Source organism: Trichoderma reesei (genome assembly GCF_000167675.1).
Source record: "Trichoderma reesei QM6a unplaced genomic scaffold TRIREscaffold_20, whole genome shotgun sequence".
Lineage (NCBI taxonomy): Eukaryota > Fungi > Ascomycota > Sordariomycetes > Hypocreales > Hypocreaceae > Trichoderma > Trichoderma reesei.
The window spans coordinates 522,876-542,112 of NW_006711167.1; the positions used below are offsets into that span (position 1 = coordinate 522,876).

The 19,237-nt window shown below is 55.6% G+C and overlaps 5 protein-coding genes across 5 annotated transcripts; 3 read left to right on the forward strand and 2 right to left on the reverse strand.

Annotated features, from left to right (window-relative positions):
- Positions 1 to 920: 920 nt before the first annotated feature.
- TRIREDRAFT_5206 (uncharacterized protein) lies at positions 921 to 2,457 on the forward strand (the record flags this gene model as incomplete). Its single annotated transcript, XM_006967893.1, has 4 exons — positions 921 to 1,122; positions 1,191 to 1,890; positions 1,990 to 2,303; positions 2,390 to 2,457. 4 exons carry the CDS (start codon positions 921 to 923, stop codon positions 2,455 to 2,457), a joined length of 1,284 nt encoding a protein of 427 aa, XP_006967955.1.
- A 504-nt stretch (positions 2,458 to 2,961) lies between these two features.
- On the reverse strand, positions 2,962 to 4,963 carry TRIREDRAFT_67026 (uncharacterized protein; the record flags this gene model as incomplete). Its single annotated transcript, XM_006968036.1, has 4 exons — positions 2,962 to 3,407; positions 3,479 to 3,621; positions 3,695 to 4,303; positions 4,407 to 4,963. The coding sequence occupies 4 exons, from the start codon at positions 4,961 to 4,963 to the stop codon at positions 2,962 to 2,964; spliced, it is 1,755 nt and encodes a 584-aa protein (XP_006968098.1).
- Positions 4,964 to 8,093: 3,130 nt separating this feature from the next.
- On the forward strand, positions 8,094 to 9,533 carry TRIREDRAFT_67109 (uncharacterized protein; the record flags this gene model as incomplete). The annotated part of the gene is made up of 2 exons (XM_006967970.1): positions 8,094 to 9,098; positions 9,171 to 9,533. The coding sequence occupies 2 exons, from the start codon at positions 8,094 to 8,096 to the stop codon at positions 9,531 to 9,533; spliced, it is 1,368 nt and encodes a 455-aa protein (XP_006968032.1).
- Positions 9,534 to 9,783: 250 nt separating this feature from the next.
- Positions 9,784 to 11,710, reverse strand: TRIREDRAFT_66999 (uncharacterized protein; the record flags this gene model as incomplete). The annotated part of the gene is made up of 3 exons (XM_006968037.1): positions 9,784 to 10,127; positions 10,208 to 10,917; positions 11,016 to 11,710. 3 exons carry the CDS (start codon positions 11,708 to 11,710, stop codon positions 9,784 to 9,786), a joined length of 1,749 nt encoding a protein of 582 aa, XP_006968099.1.
- Positions 11,711 to 13,736: 2,026 nt separating this feature from the next.
- Positions 13,737 to 19,178, forward strand: TRIREDRAFT_67189 (non-ribosomal peptide synthetase; the record flags this gene model as incomplete). The annotated part of the gene is made up of 2 exons (XM_006967971.1): positions 13,737 to 17,395; positions 17,474 to 19,178. 2 exons carry the CDS (start codon positions 13,737 to 13,739, stop codon positions 19,176 to 19,178), a joined length of 5,364 nt encoding a protein of 1,787 aa, XP_006968033.1.
- Positions 19,179 to 19,237: the final 59 nt, after the last annotated feature.

The window sequence follows — 19,237 nt, forward strand, 5'->3', positions numbered from 1 at the left end:
CTGGCTGCTTGTACCGGTACCTTTGCGGCCATGATGTGGCTCCCAAGCGGGACCTCTTCGGATCAGATAATTTCTCTCGGCGGGAACATGGAAGCAGTCTCCACCTCGTGCGTCCGAGGATCGGCCACAAGGCGAGAATCAAGGACAGACTTGGCGGCTTGGAAGACGAGGGCAAAACAAACCAAAAAGAAAAAGAAAAAATTGCGTAAAGGCACAGAAAATGCCTCTTTGTTCAGGGGTAAGCTTAGTGTTCATCTCTCTTTCTTTTCCAGGTCTCGGCTCTAATACCGTCTGTTCGGGGCTAACAGTTATGAGCCCAAAGCTGCTCGGTCTTCGAGGTGGAGCGTCGGCCGTCCGGACCCGGGGACGTTCATAGCCTCACGGCCTCGGCCTCGGATCTGATAAGATGGACGCCCTTCGAAACCTGCGACTGTTGGGGGAAAATTGCGTGCTGCCGCTGGGTATAAACTGGGGGAAGGGGATGTCTCTTTTGGTCCACGCCCCCCACTGGGAGGATGGATGGACTCTCACGGTCGTGCAGCTGATGCTTGCTCTGGTGGAGGGACTGGTCCCGCTTCGCACCCCTTGGCACGAGTGACGACGGCGACGAGGCGACGATGAACTGCTACTTGCGCTCTGTGTCTGCACTGAGGGCGTCCGGCCACAATATCGGCGCTTTTCGGCAGATCGCGGCTCAACTGGCCTCGTCTTCGTCGCAGCCAGGCAAGCGCTGGCGGACCACAATTATCTGCACCGGCAGCCCGACTGTGCCCTTGTCCAGCGGACGATCGAGTCCTGGCCACCGGAATCTTGCAAGCCCTGTCCAACTCGCTGCTCGTCGTCATCTTCACTGCTCTCCCTCTCGTCGTCGCCTTGCTGCCGAAAGCACCGTCGTCGTTCCAATCCCTAATACTACCACCATGGGCTCGGTTCCGGAGAGCGTCCCTGCCGTCAGGGTCTTTATCGCTGGTGGCTCCTATGCTGGGCTGTCTGCGGCTGTCAATCTTCTCGATTTGGGGAATGGCTTGTCGCCGCGCATGTCGAACGAGCCCTATGCGCACCATCCTAGCGTGCCCAAGGTGAACTTTGAGATCACCATTGCTGACGAGCGAGATGGATACTGTAAGTCGTACAGCGCTCTCAAAGCGTCATAGACATGTTTGGGGAATTACCTCTAACAGGAGACTTAGACCACTTGATCGGCTCGCCGCTGGCTCTGGCTGATGCCGACTACGCAAAGAAAGCCTGGGTCCGGTTCCAAGATATTCCCGGCCTGCAGCTCCCCAATGTCAAGTTCGTTCAAGGCTCCGTATCGAGCGTCGACTGCGCCGCCAAGACCGCGACCGTCATCGACGGAACCACCAAGGAGGCCGTCACGCACCCGTACGACTACTTTGTCACTGCTACCGGCCTGCGGAGGGTGTGGCCCGTGGTGCCCCAGGCTTTGACCCAGAAGCAATATCTCGTCGAGGCCGAGACCCAGATCAAGGCCCTCGACAATGCGAAGGATGGCGTCGTCGTCGTCGGTGGAGGTGCCGTTGGCATTGAGATGGCGGCCGAGCTGAAGCACGTGAAGCCTCATCTCAAAGTCACCCTGGTGCACTCGCGGGACAGGCTCATGTCCTCGGAGCCGCTGCCCGACGACTGCAGGGATAAAGCGCTGGAGATGGTCAAGGAGACTGGCGTCGAGGTGTTGCTGGACCATCGCCTGGCCAGCTCCACCAAGGTTGACAGCCCGGATGGCTCGTCAAAGTACGAGGTCCAGTTCACCAATGGACACAAGATGACTGCCAGCGTGGTCATCATGGCTCTTTCCAACAGCACCTCGACGGCTTCATATCTCCCTTCATCAGCTACCGACCCCGAAGGCTACGTCAAGATCGTGTCCAAGTAAGTGCAGAGCTCAACAGCATCCTCTCCACGTTTAACAGCCAGCACATCACGATTGCTAACTAACTTTTCCTCTCTTTCTCTCTCTCCCTTGTCTAGCATGAGCTTCGAACCCAACAGCGTCCCCAACGCCTCGTCGCACTTTTGCGCCGGCGATGTAGCCAAGTGGTCCGGCATCAAGCGCTGCGGCGCGGCCATGCACGGCGGGCACTACATTGCGCACAACATCCACCAGAGCGTGCTGCAGCAGCAGGACCCGCGGCACGAGCCCCGGTTCCAGCACCTGCAGGAGATTCCGCCGATGATTGGGCTGGCCGTGGGGAAGAATGCGGTTGCGTACAGTCCGGACGGGGGGCTGAGTTCGGGGCCGGAGGTTATGCAGGCGTATTTCAGGGATGATTTGGGCTGGGCGAGTAAGTTTTTGTCTCCTTTGTTTCCTCTCTCTCTCTCTCTCTCTCTGTGTGTGTGTGTGTGTTCAAAGTGCTGATTATCTGTGCAGTCTGCTGGGAGTACATGCAGTTGGGTGGCCGCAAGCCAGAGGTCAAGCTTCAGGAGGCTGCTGCGTGATTGTAACGGATTACGAGATATAGGCCTGGGACAATGGGTGGACTGGGGGAGGTCACGGCGTTTGGAGTTGGTATATTTGATAGAGCTTAAATCATGAAAGCCCAAGAGGCTCAAATATCATCGTTAAGAAAATTCTGCTTAGATCTTCATTGAAAGGCTATCTTGGGTTGTGGGAGGGTCAAGAACCCTGTGTACCTACCTAGCTACTATACATACCTACCTTATGGACTAGAGGACATACGTCACATACCTAGGTTGAAGCGCAGAGTCTTACACATACATTTGGAACATGCCCAAGCTGCGAGAACATCCAGAGTCATGCTTCTTATAACATTGGTTACTGCAACGCTCAAGTCGTAAACATTATTCATATTAATTTAGCTATATATACTCTATGGTACTGCAAGAATAGATCTCCACGCATTCGATCAAGATATGGTTCAAACGCGGTAGTAGCGATATCCCTGCCGTCACCATAACCGATGCCTCCCCCCTTTTTTATGTTTAGAAGACAGTTCCCTTGACTTGCTTGTGCTTCCTGACATCAATGTTCCTCCACATGGCCGTACCAACGACGGCCAGCGACAGGACAGCAGTAGCAGCAATGAGCATCATCTTCTGGCTGTCGCCATAGGCCTTTTGGATGGCGATGCGCTCAGGGGAGCCCATCGGGTACGACAGCTGGACGTCCAGGCTGCCGTAAATGTCCGTGAGGTTGCCAATGGCGGACTCGGGCAGGTAGACGGCCAGCTTCTTGGGGAAGACGGCCTGCCAGACGGCGGCGGAGACGGTCAGGCCGATGGCGCCTCCGATGGACGAGGCCATTGCTTCGACGGCGAGGACGACGGCGACGTACTGGTGCGAGGTGGCGGCCATGACGGCGGTCTGCTCGCAGATGACAATGGTGCCGCCGGCGAAGGCGATGAAGATTTGGCACATGACGATGTAGCCTGCAGGACGGAAATCTATTGTTAGATAACTAATCACTTTGGTAGGTGAGGCAGGGGAGGGCTCTTCTTACCGATGTTGACGTCGGGCTGGCGGAAGTGAATCATCAGGCCGACGCCCAGGATGGTGACGGGGACGCCAAAGAAGAGGCAGATGGGCTTGAACTTTCCGGTGTGGCGGATGACGAGGCCGACGAGAATGGCCCAGAAGCAGGAACTGTGGCGGCAACGGTTAGCAGCTGTTCCTTCGTTTCCTTACATGCCGTTGATATAGTTGTTATCATGCTCACCCAATGCTGTAGATGTTGGCAACATAGCTGGACTCGGTGACAGTAAGGCCGTTGACCACCTGGAGGAAACTCAGGAAGTAGCTGTCCCAGATGTAGAAGCTGACGAAGACGGAGGCAGCGAGGATGTTGGCGCCAATGACGGTGCGGTCCATGAGGAGCCCGTAGGGGATGAAGGTGACGGGCGCAAACCATCGCTCCCAGATGCCAAAGACGATGAGGGCGACGAAGCCGCCGACCAGGAGGCCGATGATCATGGGCGACTTCCAGCCCTCCTCTTGGTAGGAGTAGATGTTGAAGGGGAGCAGGAACATGGCCAGGCCTCCCGACAGGATCAGCAGGCCGACGAGGTCGAATTCCCGGGCGTAGTGGTACAGGGAGTCGGTGATGGCGCCCTTGCTCTCGCGGTGGGGGATGACGCCGAGCTGCTTGGCCTTCTTGTTGTAGTGCATGAAGAGGAAGAACAGGGGGGTGGTGATGACGGGGGTGATGATGGCGAAGGAGCCGAAGCCCCAGCGGAAGCCGGGGCCCTTCAGGAAGGCGTTGGAGATGGGGCCGGAGATCCACGTGGTGATGATGTACGGGGAGCTGCTGTAGGCGAAGATGAGGCCTCTGTTTTGAAGGGAAGCAATGCGTTAGTATGGGGGGGGTTCTTTGTTTTTCACTTATACGATCAAGGATGATGATCTTGGTGTTTTGATTATGCTAGACTTACCGATTACGCAGAGAGGTTGTGTCTGCCAGAAAGATGGAGAGCGAGTAGTCCAGGCCGTTGTATCCAACCCAGTAAAAGACCTGAGCGGCGGCATACGTCTCGACATTCTTGCAAGCAGCCATCATGACCAGACCCATGGTGGTGAAGACGATGGAGAGCAGGTAGCCCTGCGGACGGCCAAAGATGTCGAGCACCTTGGCGAGCGTCAACTTGAAGACACCGCCGATGATGCTGCTCATGACGGAGACGGTCGGCGTCAGGGAGTGCTCCTGGAAGGCGGAGGTGACCCAGGGCGTGAGGTTGCCCGTGGTGCCCTGCTGCATGCTGTCGACGAAGTAGATGACCCAGATCATGGCAAAGGCCGTGAAGAGGGCGCTCTTTGTCCAGACGGAGGTGATGGCCTCGATGTTCTGGACACCGGCCTGGGCCTTGGTGTCGATGGCATCGTCGGTCTCCGAGTCTTGGGGGCCGCCGATCTGGATGTCGGGGTTTTCCTTGCTGGCTTCACCTCCGGAGGCGATGTTGCCGTGCTCTTCGGAAGGGTTGGTGACGGCCATTGTTCTTCAAGGAGAGAGAAGAAAAGTTTGGTGTTAGTGGCATCACTTTGTGACCTTGGACGAGGAAGAGAGAGTTTCCCGAACTCGATCACCGCGAGGGCCAATGGAAGGACTTTTTCTACTTACGGGATCCGTTGAGCCTACGGCCTTTGTATCAGGAACTCAGCTGCAGTTGGTGATGGCTTGACTGTCCGCGTAACCGGCATGGGGTTGTTGCGGATACTTAATAGTCCAGAGCTGATGAAGCTGAAGAGCGAAAAAGAAATTCTAGATTTTGCCGCTGACATGGGTGACATGAGTTGTAGGCAGAGTCGTAAGTAGCAGTTGTACCCAGCCAGGTCAGGTAGGTGGACAGGGGGGGCAACGAGGATAGTCGCGTGCGGCACTAGTCGAGGCCACCTGGATCATACGGACCACTCACTCTTTACAGTACATACTGGTTCTTGTTGGCTGTTATCTGGGATGGATCGGATTCAGATGATTGGTTTTCATTATCAGTGTTGGTTTGGATATGGGGGCGAATTGAGCATCCTTTCCTGTTTGTACTCGGATGTCGGCGAGTCTAGGAGCTTTTACAACGAGGAGACTACCTGTTACTTTACATGGGAGAAGGCAATGAGAAGAGCAGCATGAGAAGTAAAGGTACTACTGCTTGTTGCAACGTGATAATATCAAAAGGTACATATTCCAAGTAAACCACTCTGTCTAGTGGGTAGACTTGAGACTTGAGGCTGTTGGCCAAAGACGTCGCGACTACTATCTCGCAACTGGAGCACGTCTGTCTGGTGTCAAGGGCAGAGACTGACTATCCTCTTCCCATGTTGTGCTGCCGCCTTAAACACACGGAAAAAAAAAAGAGACTTACACCCATGGCATTTCCGTGCCGTAAAACATACGTTAATCGAAGCGAACACCTGAAGCTAATGGGAATCCGGCAACTCTCCCGACTCTGTTTGCGACGGTGGAACATGTTCGGCAAGCCAAATTTTTTCTCTTCAATTTCTTCTAGTAGTACCTCACGCCAGTCTGACAGCTGTGCCAAGAGAGAGAGAGAGCGATTCAAGACCCCCAATGTCTCTCGTCTTGTGAAGGAAATAGATTGTTCGCGACGGCTTCAGTCCCTTTTTTTGATTCTCTCCCGGACGGGTACTCGGCAATTGCCTCTCCCACATGCCGTAACACACATGAGTAAGTTGTCTTTGCTGCACATGGCGTTGATCGGGTGCGCGATTTCAGCCACCCAGACCCATACATAGACCGGTTGGTGGAGAAGGTCGACGAAAGCAACATCCTTGGAAACAAAAGTCGAGTTATCAGATCATGTAATAGGACTAACAATCCCGCGACTCACCCCCTCCGTGATAGAGCGACTCAGTGTACCCCGCGCCGCAGCTAAACTCACATACAAGGTCATGTACCGTTTTTCGCTGCAAAACACCAAAATTGCAGCATCATGGCTAATTTCCACCCACAATACAGCAACGCATGCCTTTTTATTAAAGAAAAAAAAAGCCAAAGTAATAAAGATACTATTGCTTAATATCTCAAGCGCATTTTTTTCCCTTTTTAAGTCTGTGAGCAGCTATTTAGCAGGGGTTTAAATGTCAAGTTGCCTTTGACGTGCAATCTGCGTCTGACTAGATAAGGACTAGCGGGGTACCTGACCTTACATACAAGTTTTTATGGGATTTGGCGTACACAGTCGCTCTATCACGGAGGGGGTGAGTCGCGGGATATTTAGTCATGTAATAGTACGAAGGAATACGCCCAAGGCTCGATTCTGTTAGCCGCTCCGAACAGCGGACCAAGAACGGACGAGAAAGATGGTGTAGGAGGCGCGTTAGTCTGCTTGGACGAGCTCCAATAAAGTTATCAGATCCGCTCGGAGGCGCAAGGATCAAGTGGGCGCCGAGTTTTGTACAGTACAAGGACTGGGAGTGAAATATGGAGGAGAGGAGGATGAGAAAAAGAAGAAGAGGAGCAAGAGGGGTTATCTGATGGTAGTAAGTAGTGACATTGTCTTGGAGATGTTGCATGTAGAGTAGACAGGGAGTTGAGAAGAGAAGATTGGGAACATCGGATCGAAAGCCCAATGAGGAATATGCGAGCGAGAGGGCGGAGACGAATGAGCCGCTGAAAAGAGACGGGAGGAGGAGAAGAAAAATCTGCAAGAGTGGGATGTTGGCGGAGGGAATCCCTGCAAGTTGGTGGATCTAATCAATCAGGGAGATAATCTGCTCAAGGCATGGGGACAAACTCGGTGCTTATGGGACTGGAACCAGCCTGACTGGGGGACTGGACTGGACGCTTTTTTTCTTTGTGCTCAGACCAACTGCTCCGCACGCGTACCACCACACGTACCGGTACAGTACAGGAAGCATGAGCAATGTGGATAGAGATGCCGGGGAGGGGGGCGTGAGGATGAGGAGAGTCTACTCGTAGAGTCTAGCAGGGATCTATGTTCGCAACGCTCTGGAACGTCAGTTCAGTCTCCAGTCCAGAGAGCCGTACCTGTACCTGCTTCTTGAGGTTCGTCATCGTGGATAATGTGGTTCTAATGTGGTTCTCTCTTCTCCAGTCTGCTCGAGGCTAGCACGCCCGGTTTGCGCTGATCCGTGGCAGATCTGCATTGCCAACGGCAGAAAGGAGATGAGGCAAGACTGAGAGCCGAGCGTCATCTTCTCCGTCATTCCGTATGGCTACTAGTACTGCAGTACTGTAGTAAGCTTGAGAAGTAACAGGGTAGACTGCAAATGGGTGATGAGTGCTCGATCGGTACGATACTGTAGTATGCCTGTTCTGTGAGGGTATGAGGCGGAAAGGTGCGGATATGAACTGGAGCCTTTGGTCTCACCTTGGCGGACACTCTATGTTCCTTGCTGATGGGACTTTGCCCGTCTGCATTGTGATTACTGCTGAGTTGGTCTTAGAGAGAGGGAGAGAGGCACATGCAACCTACTATACATGTTGATATATATGCAATTATCCTAGATTAGGTAGGTGGTTTCTTTCGTTATACTACGTGAGCGTGCCACTTACACCATCCCAAACGTCACCCTCCAGTGCTCTGTTGGCGAGAATTCACTCTTCCATCCCCTTCGTTGTGACCTCATCCCACTCAAAAGACACAATGGCGTCTACTTCTCTCTCCTCAATACCCCCCGACCAAACCGTCATCAAGCTCCCTCACCCCTATCACACCGAATACACCATCCAGGAGGCGGGCAAGAAGGATGAAGTCGCACGCTATCACCTGAACCTCAAGCCCAGCGCCTCCTCAGGGAAGAAGCCTCCCTTTGAGCTTCACACGTCCAAGGCCGCCTTCACCGAGCCGGCTGACCTCAAATCAAGCGAGCTGCCGCCTCACTCCAACAACAGCGCCTGGGCACGCGCCAGACGGTCGCCATGCGCAACCATCTCGTGGGACGCCGCCACCGACCGCCCTACGCTGGCGCAGGCGTGGTTGATTCTTTACGTGCTCTTCACGACGCGGCCCTCCATGGAGACGCTCAGGCTTGAGCTGACAGGTGCCAACGCCATTGTCCTCGGACAGCAGCTGAAGGACGTTGCTCTCGCCATTGACCACCCGCTTCGCCCCCAGGAGCAGCCAAAGCCATCCACGACCACAGACAACATCACCGTCTTGGCCATGAGGGCTACCTTCTGGCAGGGCGCGGGATCTCCTTTTGGGCCCCGGCCGGTGTGGTGCCCTGAGGAGTCGCCCGTTTCACTGCCCTCATCAACCCCCCTGAGCTCGTATCCTCTCACGCCTCTCCAGCACACAATGACGATTACTTCAGCCGGCGACCCCCAGGATCCGGACCGCCGCCAGCAGACGTGGCATCCGATTCGACCGGCCAAGCCAGCGCCCGGTGCCGTCATCTACAGCCGATGGATCCCCCATCTGCAGGAGACGTTCTCCATGGTGTCGCTCGACTGGCAGGATGCTGAGCACCTCAAGCTCTTCCACGAGTGGCAAAACGACCCTCGTGTGTCGCAGGGCTGGAACGAGACGGGCACGCTGGAGCAGCACCGCGAGTATCTGCGAAAGATGCACGTTGATCCTCACCAGGTGGCCGTGTTGGCCAAGTGGGATGACACGTACTTTGCCTACTTTGAGATTTACTGGGCCAAGGTAAGACGAGAGGCTATCCTTCACCCGAGGGAGCATAAAAGGAACCATTCAACTAATCCAGAATATGTATAGGAGGACCGCCTGGGCAGCTACTACGACGCCGGCGACTTTGACCGCGGCCGCCACTCCCTCGTCGGCGACGTCCGCTTCCGCGGGCCGCATCGCGTGTCTGCCTGGTGGAGCAGCCTGATGCATTACCTGTATCTCGACGATCCCCGGACCATGTACGTCGTGGGCGAGCCCAAGGACAGCAACTCAACGGTCGTCATGTACGACCTGATCCACGGCTTTGGGCTGGACAAGTTTGTCGACTTGCCGCACAAGCGGAGCGCGTTTGTGCGCTGCCACAGGGAGCGCTTCTTCCAGCTGTGTCCGCTGGGGGATAACGAGAAGGCGGTTGGGGGGATGAGGATTGGGTTGGTTCCCAAGCTGTAGATGGAGATGGTGACTTGGATGAGATGGGAAGAAGTGGACTGGATGTCATGTATAGAATATCAACCGTGTATACATATAAAACCTTGAAGCTTGAATTTGCACACTTTACAACCAGAGTTTTTGAACGACTTTAACCTCTAAAGTACAAGAGCTTTTGAAACTACCAAACTATTAAACACAACCCCATTTATCAGTAGTCTACTTATATACGACCTGCGTCCCCCCCACCCCCCTGAGAGGTACCCCCTCTTTACAGCTTCGAAGTCTTGGCCATCTTACTCAAGATCTCATCCCCTAGCTTCGCCATCTCAAACTTGCGAATCTTGCCGCTGCCCGTCAGGGGCACATCCGCCGGCACGCCGTCCTGCCCCAGCCAAAAGACGTGCGCGGGCGCCTTGTGGTTCCCCAGCGTCTTGCGCACCCAGTCCCGGACCTCCTGGTCGGAGAGCTTCTTGGCGTTGTCCGCCAGCTCGACAAAGGCGCCGACGACCTCGCCGTAGTGCTTGTTCTTGAGGCCGACGACGATGGCGCGCGAGATGGAAGGGTGTGCCATGAGGCGCTCCTCGATCTCAAGGGGGTAGATGTTTTCGCCGCCTGTGTACCCGGGTGATTAGAAAACAAAAGACAGATGATGAGTGAAAAGATGTTTACGTGCGGGAATTGGTGCAGCTTACCTCGGATGATGATGTCTTTGAATCTGCCCGTGATGGTGCAGTAGCCGTCCTCGTCAAAGACGGCCTCGTCGCCGGTATGCAGCCACAGCACGCCGGCCGCGTCCCGGACCATGACCTCGTTGGTCTTTTCCGAGTTGTTCCAGTATCCCGCCTGCAGCTGGTATCCGGCCATGCAAAGCTCGCCCCTCGTGCCAATGGGCACAATGTTGCCGTCGCGGTCGACAATCTTGGCCTGCGCGTGCGGCATCAGAGTCCCCACGGTGGTGAGCCTCCTCGTCATGGCGTCGTCGGTAAAGGCATTAAAGCACGTGGGGGACGCCTCGGTGAGGCCGTAGCTGCTCGTAAACTCCGTCATGCCGAAGCGGTTCACCAGCAGCTCCATGAGATAGCGCGGGACGGGGGCGCCGGCGATGATGCCCGTGCGCAGCCGGTCGCACTTGAAGTTGGCCGGGGGCTCGGCCTGGAAGAGGGAGTCGAACATGGCGGGGACGCCGTGGACGGCGGTGCAGTCCTCGTCGGAGATGGCCCGGAGGGTGGCCGGGATGTCAAAGACCTCTGCCGGATACACGATCTTGCCGCCGTGGGTGACGATGGCCAGGAGGCCGAGGACGAGGCCAAAGCAGTGGAATAGGGGGGGAGGGCAGCAGAGGACGTCTTCGTGGGTGAGGCGCATTCTGTCGCCGATGAAGCGAGAGTTGTTGACCAGATTGCTAAGGAGAGTGCCCGATGTCAGTGAAAAACCCCGTTCGATAACATCGAGACTCTGCCTTGAGGGAGGGGGGGGGGGCGAGAGAGAGATTCAACTTACTGATGCGTCAACATGGCTGCCTTTGGCAACCCCGTCGTCCCGCTTGTAAACTGCAGGTTCACCACCTGGTGAGGCAGGACCTTGCTCATGACCCGGTACAGCCTGTCGTGGTTCTGTCTCGAACCAGCCTTGACGAGCTCGTCATACGTCGGGTATTCGTCGCCCTCTCCCCTCAGGATCACAACCTTGATAGGCGAGGCTTCATTCTTCAAGTTCTGCAGCAGCGGCGCGTTGTTCGTCCGGCCAATGGTGCGCGTCACGAAAAACACCTTGCAGTCGGAAAAGGTGAGGCCGTACATGGCCTCGGTCGCCGTGTAAGTGTTGTTCAGGATGACGAGGATGGCGCCGATCTTGGCCACGGCAAAGAAGACTGCTGCGTACTGCTCGCAGTTGCCGGCCATGATGCCCACGCGATCGCCGACGCCGATGCCCATGTCGAGCAGCGACTGGGCCAGGGCCGAGCTCTGCTGGTTGAGGTCGTGGTATGTCCATCGTGCGCCTGTCCAGGGGATGACGATGCACTCCTTGGTGCCGTACTGGTAGGTTTGCAGCTGGAGGAGCTCGCCGAGGGTCAAGTCGACGAGGGGAGGGTCGGAGGGGCCATGGAGGAGGGAGAGTCTCTGGGTGGATGGAGAAGAATATGGCTGGATGCTGTTTGTTGGTGATGATGATGATGATGATGATGGAGCGTCCATTGTGGTAGATCTATGGAGAGAGAGCCTTCCGTATGGTGACAGTCTCTATTACTAGTGTTGCTTGCAGCTGTTTGGGAGATATCGGTGCTTCTACAGATCACACGAGACGCACAATGCAGTCATCTGTCTGCTGATTGACAGCTTCTTCTACATACTAGCCGAGGAGATCGAGTCCATTCCATGCGTCTATTGCTTCCAGACCCACTGCTTGTCCGGCTATTTCAGCAGCAGTCCTGTCTGTTACAGCTTGGTCCCAATGAAGCCTAGCAGTTCTGCTGCGTATGCATGAGAGCCTTGGAGTGATGACACCCAGTTGGAGAGTAGATCAGGCACAAGGCCGAGAGAAGCAGAGGTCCGGCCTCTCTTGGCCTGCCTCCATCGTACTCCGTTCATCCTGCCAGGGCATCCGAGAAATGCCGAGATCAGCATCAGGGCCAGACCCAAGTGCCAAGTCGAACCCGTGCGGTCTTTTACGCGGCGTCTTTCGAAGAGTCGGAGAGATCCAGTAATCAGATGATCTGATAAGATTTCTCGCCGTGGTTGAGCACCGTCAAGATCCACTTCGTCTTTTGTTAGGTACAGTAGTTGAGGGCCGGCGGGCGTATACGAATCAAGAATGCAGTACCGAAACCGGTCTTGGTCCTTGCATTTGCCAGCATCCTCAGCCAGGGAGGTGAAAATTTTTTCTTTATCAGATCCTCGGAAGCGGTCGTCGTCGTGATGGCCAAGAGTATCAGTACATGTCAAGGTTGTGGATGGTGGTCAGGGGGGGAGGGTGTATGTATGTACTGTTCTTGCATACCTTACTGTTCGTATGGGTCTTCTGCAGTAGCTGGTGACATGTGAAGAGCCACTTGTTCTGATGAGGATGCCTGGGATTAAGCCAGCCAAGCAATGCATAGTATGGTAGTATCCGCAAGAGTTGAGGTAATTTTCAAGAGCATCCTTGCCTTGCCTGCGAATTCGTCTGGTGGAAGCATGTGGCACAAAACCCGAAGGTGGCGGTCTCTCGGAAGAGCGACTGTCTGACCACTCAAGCCTCGATCTCTTCCTCAGTACACGACAATAAGGTACATTTGATTTCAGCATGATGGACGCAAGTCTCCTCTCTTTGCCGTTGATGAAATGCCGCGCATACAGTATCTGTGTTCTGTGGACAGCTTGACGCTTGTATCCCGCCGCAGTACCTTACCTGATGCTTTACATCATCATCACCACCACCCGTATTCGCATTCTCCCACCGCCTTGGCAGAACAATTTTCTCTCCTCCAAACGTCTTTCCATCATCCACTCTTCACTTCTTCACTCTCCACCATCACTCTTCACGGAAGCCAATCACCCGCCATGATGGTGAAAAAAAGTTATCAGATCGTCTCAGGGCTCCGTTTCCAAGCTACGCAATTTCGTTTCCCCCACTTGGAGCGCTGGCCCTCATCCCCACCACCTTTTATCTGATCCGTCTCCTAGGCCGTGAGGAGAAGATGTTCCTTTGACGTACCACCAAGTTTCTTCACGGAATCACACCCCCCTCACGCTACTTTGGATGGGTCGAAAGGCCCTTGTCATGCATCCACGCAGTAATAGCCACACCACTCGTCTTGGGACAGGTACTATTACTCGTACGCGGTGGCTCTTCGTCCGTGAAACTCGTGGCAACCGCCGTCACCTCGCTGTTGGAGACGGATTCACGCTCCACACGATCGTCCGCCCGAAGCGTGTCACGGCATACGACCCTGTTCGCCGGTCTTGAGTAACCGGAAATGATGGGTGCAGTTGGCATGGCTCTGGACCACGCGGGCATCATCGGAGGAGGGAGGTGACACCAGGTTCGTTTGGGATGCAGAGAGGCATTTGCATGCGTGTTCCTGGACTCGGCAGCCAATGCTAAGCACCGAATCCCCCCCCGCATGTTCAGCCATGTCCCTCGTGGTTGATATCACACATCAAGAAAGGGACGAAGCTTTGCTTATACCATTGATGCAAACTCCACGACGTTGCCAAACAACGTCTCATCAAAGCAGGCGCCATGGCTATTGACGGGGATGGATATGGCAACATTACTTCAGCCAAGCTGTCACTCCCTCAGAGTATAGCAACGGCCACGGATACAAACAATGAAGTGGCCAAGACGCCGACTGCTGAGCAAACCACGCAGAGCGGCATCGCCAGCTCAGCCGACCTCGAACAGCTCTGGACGTGGAATCAGCATGTACCTCCGTATATACAACGCTGTATGCACGACATCATATCGGAAAGAGTCCAGCAGCAGCCGCATAAAGTCGCTGTTGAATCCTGGGATGGAAGTTTGACGTATCAGGAGCTGGACAACCTCTCATCACGGCTTGCCAGGCACATCTTGCAAAAGCATGGGCAAGCCGGTACCAGAATCCCGCTCTGCTTCGAGAAGTCCATGTGGACTGTTGTTGCCGTGCTGGCCGTCATGAAAGCGGGTGCAACATTCTCCCTGACTGATCCCAGCCAGCCCGTGGCACGACTACAGACAATCGTCGAGCAAACAGGGGCAGACCTCATCATCACCTCAGTGGCTCAGAGCGAGCTTGGCAAAGAGATCTCCCGACCGGGAGGCCAAGTTATCGCGATATCTCGAGACTATTTTGACGGCGTCAAGGAGCCAGACACGGAAACAGCCCTGCCACAAGTGCCTGCAGAAACGCCAATGTACATCATCTTCACCTCTGGAAGCACAGGAAAGCCAAAGGGCGTCATCATCACCCATGGCAATTACACCAGCGGCGCAATCCCCAGAGCGGAGGCCGTTGGCTACAAAGACACTTCTCGGTGCTTCGATTTCCCCTCGTACGCTTTCGATGTGAGCATTGACTGCATGTTGTGCACGCTAGCCACTGGAGGGCAAATCTGCGTGCCGTCCGAGGAAGCCAGGATGAACGACCTCAGCGGCGCCATTCGACAGAGCAAGGCCAACATGGTCCACATGACGCCCTCTGTTGCCAGAGTCCTCGACACCGATATTATTCCGTCTCTGGATGTTCTGGGTCTTGGTGGCGAGGCAGTTTCTGCAAGCGACGCAGCCGCTTGGAGCCAGCACACCAGCTTGATCATTGCATACGGCCCGTCCGAGTGCACTGTTGGCTGTACCATCAACAACCAGGTGACCATCTCGACGGGCATCGGCAAGGGAGTCGGAGGCGTTACCTGGATCGTCGATCCCGATGACCACAATGTCCTCATGCCCGTTGGCGCCGTCGGAGAGCTCATCATAGAAGGCCCGGTGGTTGGCGTCGGCTATCTCGATGAGCCAGAAAAGACAGCAGAGGTCTTTATCGAGAACCCGTCTTGGTTGACTTCAGGCTACAATGGCTTCCCCGGGCGGCCTGGCAGGCTGTACAAGACAGGAGATCTGGTGCGATACGAAAACAACGGATCCGGCTCCATCGAGTTTGTCGGCAGGAAAGATCAACAGGTGAAACTGCGAGGCCAACGAGTCGAGCTCACGGAAGTCGAGCACCACTTACGAGCCTGTCTGCCCAGCGGCATCAAGGTCGCGGCAGAAGTCATCAAGCCAGAGAATGGAGGTGCCCCTTCCCTCGTTGCATTCCTCTCAGAGTCCGCTTCTTCAGGCGTCAGCGGAGTAGATCCGGCCATTGTTGAACCGTCACCGGAACTGAAAGCTGCCCTGGCAACTGTCAACGCGGCCATGGGATCCAGAGTGCCACGGTATATGGTCCCGGCAGCGTTCGTGACCCTCCAGCACATGCCTTCCTTGGTATCCGGCAAGACTGACCGGAAGAAACTGCGGGAGATTGGGTCTGCAATTCCGCGAGAAATCTTCAGTCGAATGCAAGCACCCGAATCCCAGGAGGAGGAGGAACCGGAAACCGAGATAGAAAAGAAGCTGCAGCAAGCATGGGTCAAGGTCCTCGGCTCCGATGCAAAAATCTACAGGCAGAGCAACTTCTTTGCTCTAGGCGGTGATTCCTTGCGCGCCATGAGACTCGTCGTCACTGCTCGCGAGAGTGGTATCGCCCTGACTGTTGCTGATATCTTCACCAATCCAACCCTCAGCAACATGGCCTCAAAAGCCACCTTGGTCTCGGAGTCTTCCGTGGATGACATTCCTCCCTTTTCACTTCTGGAGAAGGACTGGGATGCGGAAACTGCGCGAAAGGAAATATCCGCTCTCTGCGGCGTTGAAACCAGCGCCGTTGAGGATGCCTACGCATGCACTCCCCTTCAAGAAGCCCTCATGGCACTGTCGGCCAAAGTCAAGGAGGCATATGTCGCACAGAGAGTCGTCTGGCTGGAGGACATGGCCACAGCTGAGAAGCTCATCGCAGCTTTCGACGCCGTACAACAAGACAGCCCCATATTGCGCACGAGAATCGTGCAAATTCCCGGACGGGGGCTTGTTCAGGCGGTCATCAAGGAGAGATTGAATAGTTTCCAAGGTACAAATCTCGACGAGTACCTTGTGAATGACAGGAACGAGCCCATGGAGTTGGGCAGGCCTCTTGTTCGTTACGCTGTTATTGACGATAGCACAACCGGAAAGGTCGGTTTTGTGCTCACTATTCATCATGCGCTTTACGACGGCTGGTCTATGCCCCTGATCGTGGAACGAGTGAACAAAGCCTATACCGCCCAGGCCATGTCACGACCCGCAGAGTTCAAGCACTTCATCAAGTATCTGTTGACTATGGAGGCGGATAAGTCCGCCAGTTATTGGCGAGAGCAGCTTTCCGGAGCCAATGCCTTCCAGTTCCCGCCTCTTCCTTGGCAAGGCTATCAGCCGCAGTCCGATTCATTGCTGGAGGAATACGTTCCTCTTCCAGCCGGCAGAGCCACAAATGCTACCACCGCAACAGTCATCAGAGCAGCCTGGGCACTCGTAGCCTCGCAGTACATCAACAGCACTGATGTCATCTTTGGAGAAACGTTGACTGGCCGAAATGCGCCTGTTGTTGGGGCCGAGGAGATTGAAGGGCCCATGATCACGACTGTTCCTGTGCGAGTCCAGATCGACGGCGATATGCAAGTCTCCGACTTTCTGCAAACTATCCAGGAGCAAACGGTGGAACAGATTCCACACGAGCATTTCGGCTTACAGCACATACGGAGACTCAGCCCTGACGCTTATGAGGCATGCGAGTTAAAGACCGGCCTGGTGTTGCACCCAAGCGCAGAGGCTGATACGTCCCCCGAGTCGGATGATTTACCCGCGAGCCGCCTTGTACCGGCGGGAGATGCAGAGGCGGCTCAGGAGGCTCTCAAGTTCAACACTTACCCGCTCATGCTGGTCTGTTCCATGGATCCGCAAGGGTTCCTTACCATGGCCAGTTTCGATTCCAAGACTGTTTCCGTCCCTGTGATGCAGAGGGCACTGAACAAGTTCAAACAAGCCGCGGAATTGTTGTGCAAAGAAAGCTCTTCCACGCTCAGCAGTCTTCAGTCGGCATTGCTTAATGAGGACATCGGGGAGCTGCGGGATGCAATGGAGAAGGCAGACATTAGCGATGCAAGCAAGGCGTTCCCTGGCATTCAGGCAGCTTATGTTGCTGATGCAGCTGAGCCAAACCGACTTGTGCCGCTGGCTGCGGTTGGCCAACTGATTGTCCAATGCCCACAGGAATTGCCAAGCTTGGTCGAAATCGCACGGCCGACTTGGCTCGAGGCGTCACCCAGCTCGCCAGCCCTTGCACAAGGAAGGTTTTACAAGACGGGGAGATTGGCAAGATATGACCCAACGCAGAAACCCCCTCGCATCAAGTTGATGGAGACTTCCAGCGAGAAGAGCGCACAGACGGCTTCAACCGGAGTGACCAAGAGCAGGATATCAGCAACGTCCAGCAGACAGCGCAAGCTGCGCAGTCTATGGGCCCGCGTGCTGCGTCTAAGCGAGGAGGATATTGGCCTGAACGATGGATTCTTCGTTCTCGGAGGTGACTCCATTGCGGCCATGAAGCTTGTATCAGAAGCTCGACTTGAGGGAATCAAGCTGAGCGTGGTTCAGATATTCCAGAAGAGGACGCTGTACGAAATGGCCAGCGTCATGGAAGAAGTCGAGAAGCCTGCATCATCCGCAGACGCAACCACCACCAGAGAAAGAACGCTGAAGCCCTTCTCCTTGCTAAGCCAACAAGAAGACGAAGACGGCAAGCTCCGGTTCGTCAACGACATCATTGCTCCTCAGTTGGCCGATTCGTCCTGGCGCATCAGCAACGTTCTTCCTACTCGTCCCCTGCAGCAGATTGCCGTTAGGGGCACGACTCAGCTCCCGCGCTTTTCGGCGCGCTATGAGCTCATGTACTTCGACAAGACCATCAATCGCGACAAGATGATCCAGAGTTGCAACGAGCTCGTCGCCCGCAACGAGATCCTGCGCACCGTCTTCACCGAGCACCACGACGAAGGCTACGCCGTGGTCCTGGAACAGCTCGTCCCACAATTCGTCGAGTACGCAATTGACGGCGACGTCGAGGCATTTGCACATCAGCTCTGCCGTCTGGATGCACTGACGAAGATGCCCCTCGGCTCAAGCTTCGTGAAGTGGTTCCTCGTCGAATCAAGCGCCGGGCAATCATGCCTCATCTTCCGACTCTCCCACGCCCAGTACGACGAGATATGCCTGCCCATCGTCCTCCAGCAGCTCTCAGGCCTCTACCAAGACGAGCCCGTCCAGGAAACTGTCCCCTTCTCCGCCTACGTCCACCACGTCCTCAGCAAGAACATCCCCGAAAGCATCCCGTACTGGACAGACCTCCTCCAGGGATCTTCCCTGACCGTTCTGAAGCCCGACGTCCCCGTGCAGCAGCGGAACCACTTCGCCATCCAGCAGACGGTAGACATCTCCTCGCGCCTCCGCGACATCACCGTGGCCTCTCTGCCCACCGCCGCCTGGGCCCTGTGCCTCGCCCGCCGGCTGTCCCTGCGCGACGTCGTCTTCGGCGAAGTCGTCAGCGGCCGCAACATCGACTTCCCCCACGGCCCTGCCAACGCCATCACGGGCCCCTGCTGGCAGTACATCCCCGTCCGCGTGCTCTTCCCCCGCGGGTGCACCGCCCTCGAGGTCCTCTCCGCCGTGCAGCACCAGCACATTGCCAGCTCCGCCCACGAGGGCATCAGCCTCGCCGAGATCGCCTCCCTCTGCGGCACGACCTGGCTCGACAACGGCCCCGATGGACCGACCAAGGCCTCGGACCTGTGGTTCGACTCCGTCGTCCACCAGGACGTCGAGCACGTTGAGAAGCTCGCCTTCGCTGCTGCCGGAAGCGGCCGCCTGGAGACGGTCTACCCGCACGAGGAGCCCCTGCGCGAGTGGAAGATTCAGGCCTTTGTCCACGACGGCAGCAGCAAGCTGACGCTCGAGATTGTCACGTTTGAGAGCTGGGGAGGGTTTGCTAGGGGCTTGCTGGATGATTTGGTGGACGCGGTGGAGACTTTGTTGAAGGATCCCCATGCCAAGCTGTTTGAGGACCAGCTCGAGGGCTGAGGTGATGTGCAGTTACTGTTCTTTCACGTAGTTCGCTAGGAAAAGCAAAAGCAAAAGCT